The 14,261-nt window shown below is 54.1% G+C and overlaps 1 protein-coding gene across 2 annotated transcripts in view; it reads left to right on the top strand.

The window, feature by feature from the left end:
* Positions 1-14,261, top strand: part of UROC1 (urocanate hydratase 1) — a 48,513-nt gene that overhangs the window by 27,362 nt on the left and 6,890 nt on the right. For both annotated transcript variants that reach the window (XM_014344353.4, XM_063602556.1), the window contains 5 exons: positions 1,295-1,365; positions 4,891-4,989; positions 8,048-8,147; positions 9,144-9,225; positions 13,925-14,024. In XM_014344353.4, coding sequence (XP_014199839.3) covers positions 1,295-1,365; positions 4,891-4,989; positions 8,048-8,147; positions 9,144-9,225; positions 13,925-14,024 — 452 coding nt within the window. The remainder of the gene's footprint in view (positions 1-1,294; positions 1,366-4,890; positions 4,990-8,047; positions 8,148-9,143; positions 9,226-13,924; positions 14,025-14,261) is intronic.

Genomic DNA, 14,261 nt, shown 5'->3' with positions numbered 1-14,261 from the left:
TGACCTGCCTTGTTTTTAACCAACTTTTGCTCTCGTTGAGTGGGTCTGACGTTGTTGTTTCATGGTTATTTTATGACACTTCCTCTGTTGTTGCAGTTCTTACCCTGGTCTCTCTGCAGCTTTCCTGCAGGTCGGGTGGCTTTTCTGTGTGGGTCACCAGCCTCTGCTGTGTGCTTCACATCTCTAGGGCCCTTACACCCTGCTGCTGGCCAGGTTCGGTGGGCTGGGCAGGGGCCCAGGTTACACAGACTCAGAGTAGGAGAGCCAGGCAGAGGGGAGACGTGGTCACCTGTGGAGGAGGAGGCGGGCAGGGGCCCAGGCAGGAGGTCAGGGGAAGCAGGGGCCTTCTCTTGGGGGTCTGGTCAGATGTCTCCTGGGCTTCCCTGGTGTGAGAACAGCAGGCAGCCAGTGGGGAACGACCAGCCCTCCGGAAAGAAGCCCTGAGCTGCTGCACCCACGAAGACCCTGGAGTAAAGACTCCAGGCCTGGCTGGTTTCCAGGCATGCTGACCCAGCTCCACATGCCCGCAGCACACGCCCTGCGGCATCTCCACCAGGCAGATACTCTAGTCGAAGGCTGTGAAGTCACAGGAGTGAGGGATTTCTATTACCTTCATTTTAATATAATTTGGTAAAAGTGTAAGCTTATTTAAAATTTTAATGATATTTATGTTAACCACTGGCTCCCACAATTTCTGGAAAATTACCAGTCTGCTTTCACGAGCTGGTCAGGCTGGCTCCTGTGCCCCCTCACATGCACACATACTCCGTGAGCTTGGCCAGCTAGCTCCTGCATAGGCCAAGTTTATTTTCACCTCAGGGCCTTTGCACTGACTGTTCCCTCTGCCTGGAAGGCTGTTCCCTCAGAGCTTCCTTGTCCGGTTCCTTCCCAGCCTTTAGACTCAGCTTGATGGCCACTTCCTCAGAAAGCCCCCGCATCCACCATCCTGGGGAGCCCTCAACACAGTCCTGTGTTCCTCACGGCCCACAGCGGTCTTTGTTCCTGGTGCCTTGCTCAGTGTTGGTGTATAGTAGGCACTGAATAGCTATTTGTGGAGGGACCGAGTGCATCAGGCAGTGCGCTGCACGGCTGTGCATTATTAATTCATGGGGCCATTGGCACTGCTGGTCCCCAAGTTCACAAAGGCAGGGGTGGGGTGGGGTGGGCTCCCTCACCTTGTGTCCTAGCTCAGTGGTGGGCTCGGGGCAGGGTCTGTGCTGAGCTGAGCAGCCTGCCTGAGGGCAGGTCTGTGCCCCTGGAGGGTCTCTGACGCCTACTGTCCTCTCTCCTGCAGTGAAGGTGTCTGTGAAGCTGCAGTACATGGACAACATCCGCTGGATCCAGGAGGCCGCCAGGCACCGGCTGGTGAGGGCCCAGGCCTGGGGGAGGCTGGGGTGGCTGTGCTGTCAGAAGACTGACCAAAGGTGAGGTGCTGCCGACGGGCGCTCAGCCTGGTCCACAGCCTCCAGCTTGCCAAGCCCTGAGAGGGTGCACACACCAGATCCTGTGTGACTGTTTGTGCCAGCCCCATGGTGTCCACACTGGGAGGGGAAGCAGCCCAAGGGGCTGCTGGAGAAAGAAGCCAGGGACCTTTAAAGGGTGGCCTGGGAGAGGACACGGAGAATTTGGAACCCTTGTGCATTGTTGGTGAAATGGTGCAGCCACATGGAAATCAGGAGGAAGCTTCTGCAAAAAATCAAAAATAGAATTACCCTATGACCCAGCAATTCCACTTCTGGATGTGTAGCCCAAAAAATTGGAAGCAAGGACTCAGAGAGATACTTGCACGCCCATGTTCACAGCAGCACTATTCACAATGGCTAAGCTGCGGAAGCCACCCAGGTGTTCCCTGATGGACGAATGGATAAACAAAGTGTGGGTTAACCATGAGATGGAATATGACTCGGCCTCAAACGGAAGGGAGTGCTGACACACGCGACAACATGGATGAACCTGGAGGACACCATGCTAAGTGAAATAACCCAGTCACAAAAGGACAAATACTGCAAGGTTCCATGTCTATGAGGTCCCTAGAGCAGTCAAATTCATAGAGACAGAAAGCAGAATGGTGGGTGCCAGGGGTTGGGGGATGTGGAATGGGGAGATGGATGGGGCAATGGTTTTACATTATGAATCGACTTAATACCACTAAACTGTGTACTTAGAAATGGTTAAGATGGTACATTTTATGTATGTATATTTTATAATTTAAAACGTAGAGGGGGAAAGTGGCCTGGGGCTCTGGGGCAGCGACTAGAGTTGGGCAGGTCGTTCTTCATCCTGTTACTCAACAAATAGAGGCAGCCCTGCAGAGGAAAGAGTTTGGGCTCTAGAGCCAGGCTGCCTGGGCCTGAGAAGCCTCCCATATCCTCAGCTGTGTGACCTGGGGTGAGTGGTTCAGCCTCTCTGAGCGCCACGCCCTCATCTGCAAAGCGGAGACGGTGGTGGCAGTGTTTGGAGCAGGCCCCTGTGGCCCTGCTTGTACAGGGGGTGTGTTGTGAGGCTGAGCTAACAGATGTGTCTTGCCCAGTTTCTGCTGGGTGTGTGTGCAGGAAAGCACCAGCAGGGAGGGGTGGGTGGGGCTGCCTCACACAGAGTGGCCAGGGAAGGGGTCCAGCATGTGCATCCAGGTCTACATGCTGAGAGGGTTGCAACCATGTGACAATCGAGGCAGAGGGACCAGCCCGTGCACAAGCCCCAGCCTGTACACAGGCCCCACGGTGGCAGTAGACTGGGTGTAATGAGGACAAAACAGAAGAAAAAGTGGGCATTTGGTTCATACACCTTTGGCCATGGACCGTGTCTGAACTAGTGGGTCTTGGCCCAGGAGTCCCAGGGCCAGGAGAGGCCTGCCCCTGTCCTGGGCTGTCTCATCCATACGCAATGGTTTGCATTTGTATCCAGCCTAAGAGTCCCCGTGCCAACAGCATCTCTGTGACGGTGCTGAGTCAGAGATGCCAAGGCCAAGACTCGGCGGCTGGAGCTGCAGGGTCAGTGCAGAGATGGGGTGGAGAAGAGAGGGGGGATAGCCTGAGAGGATGGATGCCAGCATGGCTGAGAAGGGGCCATGGGAGGTGCCAGAGTTGAGGGTGTAAGGGGTGGATGCTGCAGCTGGAGCTGCAAGCAGGGTGCGTCTGCTTTGACTTAAAGTCCCCTGGAGATCGTGTGCCTCCTGATACTTACTGTTGCTTTCTCTTCTGAACGGTGACTGCAGAAGGTTGCCTTTTAAATTTTTTTGATTTATTTTCTTTTAATGTACCCTCTTGACAAAGTGGGCAATCCTATGTCAGTTCCTCACCAATTTTTTTCTGGATCCAAAAAATCTGAAAATCTCTGCAGTGCTGATTCACACGAGTAGTTTTTCTGAAAAGGATTTGAGGCAGCTGGTGTGAGTAAAATAAGCCTGTTCTCTAGGAACCCATGAGGGAGGAAGAAGCAGCTAGACTTATTGTCCCGGCCAAAGCTGAGCTTGCGGTCAGGTGCACAGCTGCTTCCGTGGCCCGGCCCTGCCGCCTTTTACCGGCTCCTGGTCGAGCTCACCAGCAACTGGGGCAGACACCTGCATCTTCTTTGGAGAAACCAGGGTTTCTCAGCCTCAGCGTACTCACATTTGGGGCTGTACAAATTTTCTTTAATTATGGTAAATTATACATAAACATAAAATTTACCATCTTAACCATCTTTGCCATTTTTGAGTGTGCAGTGCAGTGGCTTCAAGCACATTCATACTGCTGTGCAGCCATCACCACCATCCATCTCAGAGCTTTTTCACCTTCCCAAACCAAAACTCTGTCCCCATTAAACACTAACTCCCCATTCTACTCCCACGGCCCCTGGCACTCAACAACCTCATATAAGCGAGATCAGACAGTGTTTGTCCTTTTGTGTCTGACTTATTTCTCCTATCATAATGTCTTCAGGGTTCACCCATCCATGTTGTAGCATGGGTTGGAATTTCCTTCCTTTTAAGGCTGAATCACAATCCACTGTATGGACAGACCACGTTTGGTTCATCCGTGCACCGCGCTGGATACCCAGGTCGCCTCCACCTCTCAGCTGTTGTCATGCTGCTGTGAACGTGTGTGTGCACATATCTCTTGGAGTCATTGGGGGCTTCTTCATCATGGGGGCCATTGTAGAGTATTTAGCAGCATCCCTACCCATGCCAGCAGCACCCAAAAATGTCTTCAGTCATTGCCAAATGTCATCCTGCTTGAGGACCGCGGGGCTACACAGTGACTAATTTCATGCGCTGAAGCTGTCTCCCGGGGACAACCACCCATTACTGTCAGGAGATGCGATCACTGGGTGGCTGAGCTCGTGGGTGCAGCAGACAGACAGAGGGCCCAAGGTCAACCTGTAGACAGGTGGCTCCACCTCTTGGGGCCATTTCCTCATCTGGAAAATGGAGCTTGTGATGAGGATGACAGTATCTTCCCATAAGACTCACAGACAAGAGGCTGTATGGCACACTGAGAGTGGGGCAGGCCCAATGCAAACTTGCCCTGGATGGCGTTGATGTCATCACTGTGGGATGGAGCAGGAGCAGTGCTCGCAATAGGTAACCTCCCTGGAGCACAGATGGCTCAGGGGCTCCAAGGCCCCTCTGGGGATAATCTGGGATTGGGGGAGGTGTCTGGAGGCCCAGACTACAGTGGACATGTGGGGCCGGTATGGCTGTCTAGTGGGCTGAATGTGGGGGCTCACCTCAGGCCACAGATTTGAGAGCTACCATGCACCCTGGGGGTCCTCCTGGACCTTGTTAGAGAGGCGCTCAGGCTGCCAAGGGCCATGTCCCACAGTGGAAGTGCCACCCGTGTCTCCCTGCACCCCAGGTCCTGTTATTGCTGCCTGTGTTGGCTGAGATGCCTGTTGCCCTTCTCTCCTCAGGTGGTGGGCTCCCAGGCAAGGATCCTGTACTCAGACCAGAAGGGCCGCGTGGCCATCGCTGTGGCCATTAACCAGGCCATCGCCTGCAGGAGGATCAAGGTGAGGTGTCCTGTGCTCTGGGGGAAGCATCCCTCAGCCTCTTCCCACTGCCTTTCCTGCCTTGGGCCTTCCTGCGTGTGCCTCGGCTGCACCCCACAGCCTTCTGGGTGGGGAGACACCCCCGTTGGGCCTCAGCAGCCCAGTGCTCAGGAGCAGTGGACCAGCCCCTCCCGGGAGCTTAGCTCTTCCATGGCTGAGGCCCAAACTTCCCCCTCTTTAGGGAGATCAGGTTTTGCTGAAGGTTTTGGTCCCTGGGACCAGCTGAGTAGAAGGGCTCTGCTGGGGAGGCAAGGGTGAGGCGGCTGTGAGGGGGTGGTGGGAAGGAGGGCCTGGGGGAGCAGGAGCAGTGCTTGAAATAGGTAACCTCCCTGAAGCATAGGTGGCTCAGGGGCTCCAAGGCCCCTCTGGGGATAATCTGGGATTGGGTGAGGTGTCTGGGGACCCTGCTCTGTGTGTGTCAGGCCCCATCATTGTTCCCTGCTGTGTGACCTTGGGCAGGTCCGTAGCCCTCTCCGAGCCTTGGTTTCCCTCTTCTGTGAAAAGAGACTAAAAAGCATGTGTGTGAGGACTGAGTGAGTCAGCTTCCACAAAGTAACTTTAAACATCTTTATGGAGTTCCCTTTTCTCAAGCAATGGCAAACTTCCCTAGCTTTTGCTCATTTTGCCAATCGCCAAGCCCGTCTCGAGGATGGAACCCTGGGCATGCTTGCTCCGAGGGGCTCTGGCTCCTCCTGCCACAGAGTTCTTGCGGGCGTCTCTCTTTTCAGAAGTGCCAGGAATGTTACTGGTCAGGTGTAAGATAGACATTGGGACAGAGGTGTGAAGACTGCCCTGGCGTGATTCTGGGGCTGGCACCGGCAGCAAAGGCAGTAGCCAGCCCTGCTGGGGCACAGCCAAATGCACCCACCCAGTGCTTCCTGGAAGCCCAGGTGTTCCCGGGGACTGCTAGGAGGCTCCAGGCATACTCGCCCCGGGCTGCGGTCAGCTGGCCAGCAGAAAGGGGTCAGTAAGCATGTGTTCATTCACTGGACAGTGCTTGGCTGAGCATGGCCACTGTGCAGCGTGTCCTAACCACCAGGGACACAGCAGAGAACAAGACAGACCCGTGTAGTGTGGTGAAGGGTGACTGACATAAAGCTGAAGGCACACATTGCGACAGGGTTTCAGAGGATGAGGAGCGGCGTGCAGGAAATGAACATGGCGAAGAGCGGCGGTCAGGACAGCCTCTCTGAGTTGCTGACGTTGAGCTGAGACCTGAATGGCCAGAAAGTGCCAGAATATCTGGGGGAAGGTGGTTTCATTGCACAGGTGAAGACGTGGGAACAGGCCTGGCCTGTTGAAGGTGGGAAAGGCAGACCTCTTCATTCAAGAGCACAGGGCATCCCAGGCTTTTGTCAGGATGCATCTTCTGGCACGGGGGCCTGTGAAATTTTGGGATCCCCTGGAGAGGTTGGGAAGATCACGCCCATCAACCAGCGCTACCTGAAAAGTTTCCAGGGCCTGGTGATAGGAATAGGACTTCTTAGCTGAAACAGCTGGGCTGCTCCCTAGGTGCACTGCAAACTGCATACTGACCTGCGTGCTCCCTCTCCTGACTGAAAGGTGCAGAGCCAGGCTGACATGCTCCCTGTGCAGAGTGTCCGACGGCTCCCCCTACTCCTTTTCTTTAGTCAGGGTTCCTCCCAGTTCCTTCACTCTGTTTTTTAAATTGCCAGTTAGAACTCATTTTCTTTTCTCTCTCTTTTTTTTTTTTTTTTTTTTTTTTTTGGAGAAAGACTCACTCCATAGCCCAGGCGTGGTCTCAGCTCACTGCAACCTCCACCCCCCAGATTAAAGCGATTCTCATGCCTCAGCTCCCCGACGAGCTGTGATTACAGGCGTGCACCACAACACCTGGCTAATTTAGGTATTTTTAGTGGAGACGGGTTTTGCCATGTTGGCCAGGCTGGTCTCGAACTCCTGACCTCAAGTGATCCCCGCCTTGGCCTCCCGAAGTGTTACGATTACAGGAATGAGCCACTGTGCCCGGCCAGGACTCCTTTTCATAGCAGGCCTGCCCATGCACAGCATAAGGGAGTCAGCTGACCTCCCCTTAGCCATGGCCCTACCTGACTTCCAGGGCTGTACCACATCCATCTCGTGGGGGCAAAGCATCAGCTGGCTGCCTCTCCTGGGTATCTGAGCAGCCGGAGATTCCTGGGAAACAAGGAGTGCTGCCGATGAGTGTATTAAAAAATCAAACTCAGCATGAATGCTTTCTCTGTGCGAAAAGTCTTTGTCCTCAGAGAGACTGGCAGCACGAAAAGGCTCTTAGCAATTACCTCATCCAGGAAACCAAGAGCTATTCCCAGATGGAAGTGACCTGCCCAAGGTCTCATGGTAGGTACTGCCAAATACTCCCCCAGTGAGGCCCTCCAACACCTCCAGGCCATCAGCCAGCCACGTCTCTATTGCACAGGTCAGGGGCCAGGCTGCCTGAGGCTTGAGCCCAGACTAAGTGGACACTCGGACTTAACAATTTTTCTGCTTTACAATGGTGTAAAGTGACACTTGCTTAGTACTCTCCTCGACATACAATGGGGTTGCGTCCAAATGAATCCATCGTAAGTTAAAAATACTCAAGTCGTTTTTTACTTAGAGTACAGTGGGCTTATTAAGATGTAGCACCATCGTAAGACGAGGAGCGCCGGCATATAACACGTGTGGGGTTAAACCCCAGCTCACGACTCACTCACTCTGTGACATAGGGGAAATTTCTTCTCCTCTCTGTGCCTCCGCTTTCTCATCTATGAAGTGGGCATGATAACGGTTGTGCCTATCTGAACAGGGTGGCTGTGAGTGCTCGGTGAGCTCACACATGTATTACACACGAGTGCTGCTGGGCACACGTGAATCTATTCCAGGCTACAGATGACATCAGAAATAGTTGTGAAGAGGGTCTATTTTCCAGGAGGAGAAATCCAGCGGGTTCTGGTGTGACCTGCCCCTTGTCCTCAGCCTTTACCAGGAAGCCATGGTGGATACTGTTGGCTGACAGCTCCTGTCCTTCCATGCACAGGCGCCGGTGGTCCTGAGCCGAGATCACCATGACGTGAGCGGCACCGACAGCCCCTTTAGGGAGACCTCCAACATTTACGACGGCTCTGCCTTCTGTGCAGGTGAGGAAGATGAGAATGTCTTAAACTTTCATCTTAGATTTGGATTTTATTAAAAATTGATGCATTTAGTCAGTCACAATGTTTCAAAAGATGTTCTGGCACCTGAGAGGCTCGGCATAGAGTGACCAACCCAGGACTGAGGGGGTCTGGGATGTGGGACTTCCAGTTGTAAAACCGGTAAGTGCCAGGCACACCGGGCCAGCTGGGTGCCCTGGACGTGGGTGACCTACAGGCTGTGGGCAGCCAGCTGTTTCCTTACCTTTCCAGATCCTAGAGCTGCATTTCTTGCCTTTTTTGGCTCCTGGTCTCTTCCCCATCTTCATAGCCGAGAACCAAGAGGAGGGGGATATTCTTAGGGTTCTCCCTGATCTTCTCTGTGGCATCCATTGGGATTTTTGGGGGAAGAGCCTGCAAGAGGGTGCAAACGCCTTTACCGCTGTCCACCCAGGGGCTCACGGTCTCAGGCTGGCCTGCGCCTGTCCCTTAGCAATGTGTTGAACACTTATAAGGTGACTGGCTTGGGCTCTGTTTCTCTCTGCAGATGCTCTCAGTCCCCAGGTTTCAGGTTGGATGGTTGTCCTGGGACCTCAGTTCCCTAATGGGGTCAAGGGAAGCCTATTATTTGCAGTTTGCTCCTCTGCCCCCCTTTTTAAGAGTATGAGAGACTCTCTTTGGCACTCTACTTCTCTGAACTAACACTGGTTCCACATCCCTTTTAATTCTTCTGTTCCCTCTGCTTCCGGAGTGCTTTACCTGGTGCCCAGTGCTGGAGAGCGCCACCATGGGACAACTAGACGTGTGTCAGTTTCTCCCGCTCTAGCTCCAGCTCTGCCAGCACACACGACTGCTGCTGTGAGAGGCCCTGTCCCTAGGGCCTAGTTGCCGCCCCATCCTTCCGGCCTAGCAGTGCTGGCTTAGCCAGCCAGGCTGGCCTGACTGAGCCAGGTGCCCACCCAGTGCAGGGGGTGATGAGCAGAGGCGTCTCTATTTCCGCAGACATGGCTGTGCAGAACTTCGTGGGAGATGCCTGTCGCGGAGCCACCTGGGTCGCCCTTCACAACGGAGGGGGCGTGGGCTGGTAAGAAGGTTTCAGAGGACAGGGTGTGGGCTGATGTGGAAGTTTTGGGGGTTCCTTTGGGGCAGGGCCAGGCTGAGGTTCCTGAAGTCCTGGGCCCTACCTCCCTGGTCACCTCCCCTGCCCTCACCTTTGTGGAAAATGTGTTCCTTGCGTGAGCGGAGACAGTTGACAGAACTTCAGGAGAGGACTTGCATTAGCCACCCCACCTCTCTGGGTCTCCCCAGCCACATGGGTCTCAGAGGCCTCTTAGGCTCTGCAAGAATGGCAGCCGCCCTCGTCATGTCAGTTTCCAGTGTGCAGTTAGTTTCCAGCATGTCAGTTTCCATGTGTTCCCATGGAATTCCCGGCGCTTTCATGGCCAGGGTCTTCTCGTTCCTGCTCTGACCACCTCACTTGAGAGTGCAAAACCCAGCCAAGGCTCCCAGGGCAGCTGGGCTGGGGGCAGGAGACCTGGTGTCTTGGTTCCCCTCTCCTCTTGGCTCCCAGCTCTGCCCCTGCCCGGCTGTTCTCTATGAGAAAAGCTCCCCAGATCTGGGCTCCTGGTTGAAGCTGGATTCTGGGCTGCGGGGAGCAGCAAGGGGTGCTGCAGCTTCGGAGGGAGGACAACGCCCCCTGCCTGGCTCCAGTGGCCATCTCCAAACTGGCCTCTGAGCCTATTTTGTCCGGATCTAGTGGTCCCCTGCCCTCCAGAGCCAAGTCCCGGTGGAGCATTCCGACAGGCTGGCTTGGCCTCATGTCCTTGGAGGCTGCAGTTCCGCACTGCGGCAGTCAGGTGGCTGTAATTAGAGGAAAATGTGACTGAGGCTATGTCCTTTCCAACACAGGGGCTATAGAAAGCTCCTGGCAGAAAAGGGCTGCCTGGCCATTGGGTACCTGGCATTTCTGCACAGGGTTTTCCTGAGTCATTTCTGGAGGGGAAGAGAGTGGCTCTGAAGGAGGCTGAGCAGTTTGCCCAGGGCCACAGAGCTGGCGATGGAGCCAGGGTCTGACCCCAGGTTCCCCAGGATCCATTATCATTGCTGACAGACAGGCGAAGGCAGGAAGGGACGGGGCTGGGCAGGCCGAGGAAGAGTGCACACCCTCAGGGCCTTAGGGCAGGGACAGCAGGGCCAGAATTCAGGCAGCCCTGAGGGCAGGCCTCCCCAAGACAGGAAATGCTCCCTGCAGATTCCTAAGTTGCTCCCCCAAGGTTTCCCCCAGACTCTGTGGACAGGGACACAGACTGACCAGACACTGGGACCTAAAATCTTTTACCCTGCTGCCCTTGAGGGGTCTTTTGGGAAAGTGCCACAAATTCATCCTGGGACCCATCACACTTACACATGTACATAATCTAACCCGTCGGAAAAAATGTCTATCCCTCAACCATGGCTACTCCAAAGGGACGCCACTCCCAATTCTGTCTCCACCGTGGCTACTCCAAGGGGACGCCCCACCCCCCGCAACTCTGCAGCAGTTTCTCTTTCCTGCGCATTGATCCCTGTTTCCAGGCTGTGTGCTCACCCTCACATTCCTGGACCGACCTTCCCATGTTTCCACTTGTCTGTTGGCTCCACTCCAGGACAACCAGTGACAGCTGTGTGTTGTTTCTAGCCTCCTCTGTGCCACTGTCTCCTGCAGCCCCTCTTCCTGATTGCCCATTTGCCGTCTGTCTTTGTGCCATCTGCCCAGCGCTCACATTTAAACAGGGCACTGCTTGGCTGGCTGCAGCCCTGCATGCTCAGGTGGACGTTTGGACCGCAGGCTGCAGGACAGAGCCATCTGGCTGGGCCACAGAGTGCAAGAGATAAAGACAAGAGCCAGGCTCTTGTTCTTGGGTTGTTTGGACCTCAGAAAAGACTTTTCTGATCTCCTTTCCCTATTGGGAGGACCCAGTCAGAGGGGTGAGGCCTCCCTGTTGGTGCTGCGGCCTCACACGTGAGAGGGTCAGTTCCAGTGGCCACCGAGGGCCGACTCGGGCAGCCTCTAGGCAGCAGGTGGGTGGGCATCTGGGAGCCCACCTCAGGTGAGCAGGCTTCCAGCCGGTGTTTCCAACTTTACCTCTGCTCTTGCCCTCCTTCGGAGCCCCTTGGTGCTGACCACCAGCTCCTGAGGTTCCCTCGGTCCTGGGGCGCCGATGGGTTCTGCCGGTCCCTCCCATGGCCACACTGCGCTGGAGCTTTCTGATGCCTGCCTCCAGCTTTCAGAATCCCATCACCCATTCTCCTGTCCCTTTCTCCTCATCCTTGTGGGTTAAATAATTCCTCTGCAGTTTTGTTGGTGAGATGCAGGAGGGGCAGGGGTAAATGGCTGTGTTCTATCTACCATCTATTATATATCTGGATACTGCCACTTTTTCACACTAAACAATGTCTTACAGTGCATCTGAAACTTGAATGTGCACAGAAATCCTCTGGGGATATCATTAAAATGCAGATTATTGTATAGGCGTGCACCACCAGGTCTGAGTCAGGCCTAGTGGTGCACGCCTATAGTCCCATCTACTCAGAAGGCTAAGGCAGGAGGATTGCTTGAGCCCAGGAGGTTTGAGTAAAGCCTGGGAAACATAGTGAGACACCCTCTCTACCAAAAAAAATAAATAAATGGGGAACAAAGTAAAAAAAAGCAGGTGTGGGGTGGAATGGAGATTCAGCATTTCTAGCAAGCTACTGGTGACACTGATCCTCTGCCCCGAAGACCTCTCTGAGTAGCCAGGGCTTCCAGGGCCCTGTCTGTGCACACAGCCCTCCCCCACCCACCCATACGCCTTCTGCCCATGTGCAGGGGACGATGCCCCGATGGACAGCCCTGGAGTGCCATGATTGACAGCAGTTCTCAGGCCATCTGCCTGCACAGTGTAGCCTTGCTGTGCCTTTGTTTCTCAATGAGAAAATAAGCATAATAATAATAACTGCCTTGTAGGCTGGGGTGAAGAGGAAATGAGCTGATAATAGCGAACACTTGTAGAGTGTTAACATGTGCAAGGCCTTCTACACTATTCATGTATGTTAACTCATTGAATCATGCACTTTAATACATCTGGCATTTATGTTTTTCTACTTTCATGTTTTTCTCAAAGGTATAGTTAGTTGTTCCAACACCATTTGTGAGTTACCTCAAATTCACCATTAATAGCAATGTGTTAGCGTTCCCATTTTCCTGGGATCTGCAAGTTCAGAGTTCCTCTGTGGTCAGTTTGCCAAGGTCACCTGAAGCTGAGCGGCCTTGGTCTCTGACCCTCTGGGATGCAGGCTTCTAAAACAAAATCTGTAGTTCTAATCTCCAAGAGGCCTCTCTAGCTGCGGGACACTGGGAGTGCTCAGGCCTGGGCATGGCTGTTGCTCCTCTGACAGATGAATGGTAATGACCTTAGATCGACTTGGAGCACCTCTCACGTGGAGGCTGGTGGGAGGTGTGAGGGCAACCCACTGCAGGCCATGGACTGCCCAGGTGCAGGGATGCAAGTGCAGGGTGGTAGGCAGCACAGCTGGCTCACTTGCAGGAGGGGTGCAGCTTCTGGGACCAGGAATGGCGAGTGTAGGTGGCTGCAAGGGGCACAGGGCACCTCTCACTGGCTTCCTGGTGAGAACTGGCTGAGGTTGTGGTCAGTAGGATTCAGGCTGGGCAGAGAAGCAGGGAAAGCTGGATGGGCCTGAAGGATTTGAGACAAGGGAAACTAGATGCACATTTTGCATGCTGGAAGAAAAAGGAACAGATATACTGCAAGTGAGGAATAAGAGGCAGGAGGGACACATTTGCAACAACACAACGACAGGCGTTTACAAAATTAAGGGTGCTTCTTGTGTGTGACTGAAAGCTGAGAAGACTGAGCAGGAGCCAAGGCTGGATGCTTCAAGGGCAGCAGCTCGTAGGTGAATGGATGAGGATGGGGAAGGCCATCCCAAGCTGATGGGGAACAGCTCCAGTGCACATGCATGGAAGCAGCAGCAGAGCTTCAACACAGTTAATGAAGTTCAACTCATCTATTAGGAAACAAATGAAACCAAGAACATATCATGTTAGAAGGAGAGAAATGCATTAATTAGAAAACCAGAAATATTGAAAATAAAGGAACTTAGCCTTCAGATCAAGTAATCAGAAGGACCCCACCATACACTTGAGGCAAGCAGAAAGAAGAGATAAGGAAGATAAAGATCATAAGGATAAAATCAGGTGGGGCACAGTGGCCCACGCCTATAATCCCAGCATTTTGGGAGGTTGAAGCAAGAGGATTGCTTCAGGCCAGGATTTTGTGGTCATCCTGGGCAGCATAGTGAGATACCATCTCTAAAAAAATATTTTTTTTAAAGATAAAACCAGAAAGAGTGACGACTGAATTGAGTAATACAAGACACACCAAGGGGAGTGTGCTTTATAGGGCAGCACTCTGAGAATGCAGGGAGGGGGCAGCTACAGCCCACTGGGGGTACCCAGGAGGTTTCCATCAAGGGATGACCTCCAATGGGTGGTGGAAGTGGGCACAAGGCTGACGGGCCCAGCACAGGGGGCACAAGTGGGCAGAGAGGCGGCAGGTAACCACGCTGCTCCCAGCTGTGCTTGCCTACACGACTCCTGCATCCACCAGGTTGCAGAGGCCGGCGGTGTGGCGGCCCCAACCCTGACGCCGTCTCAAGCCAATGCTTCCAAAACATGGGCTTCTGCCTGCTCTGTGCAGTGTTGGGCCCCAGGAATGAACTAGAAACTCCTCTGCCTCCTGCAGGGGTGAGGTGATCAACGGGGGATTCGGCCTCGTGCTGGACGGTACCCCGGAGGCCGAGGGGAGAGCCAGGCTGATGCTCAGCTGGGATGTCTCCAATGGTGTAAGTCAGCCCAGTCCTTGCCACCTCCTGAAGGCAGGGCCTTCAGCTGGGTGATCCCCATCCACGTTTGCTGTCATACAGCATCTCCTGGGTGTGGGGATGGGGGCCGGATTCCTCTCATGACCACAGCACAGCAGCCAGGAAGGGGGAATCAGCTCAAATGGAGGTCAGGTCAGGTGATGATGGGGAGACAGGTGGGACCCAGAGAATGAGGGGAGGCTTGGAGCAAAGGCGGGA

This window comes from Pan paniscus, chromosome 2 (assembly GCF_029289425.2).
Source record: "Pan paniscus chromosome 2, NHGRI_mPanPan1-v2.0_pri, whole genome shotgun sequence".
NCBI classification, from domain to species: domain Eukaryota; kingdom Metazoa; phylum Chordata; class Mammalia; order Primates; family Hominidae; genus Pan; species Pan paniscus.
The sequence above is the reverse complement of the archived record's forward strand: the minus strand, read 5'-3'. Positions and strand labels throughout refer to the sequence as shown.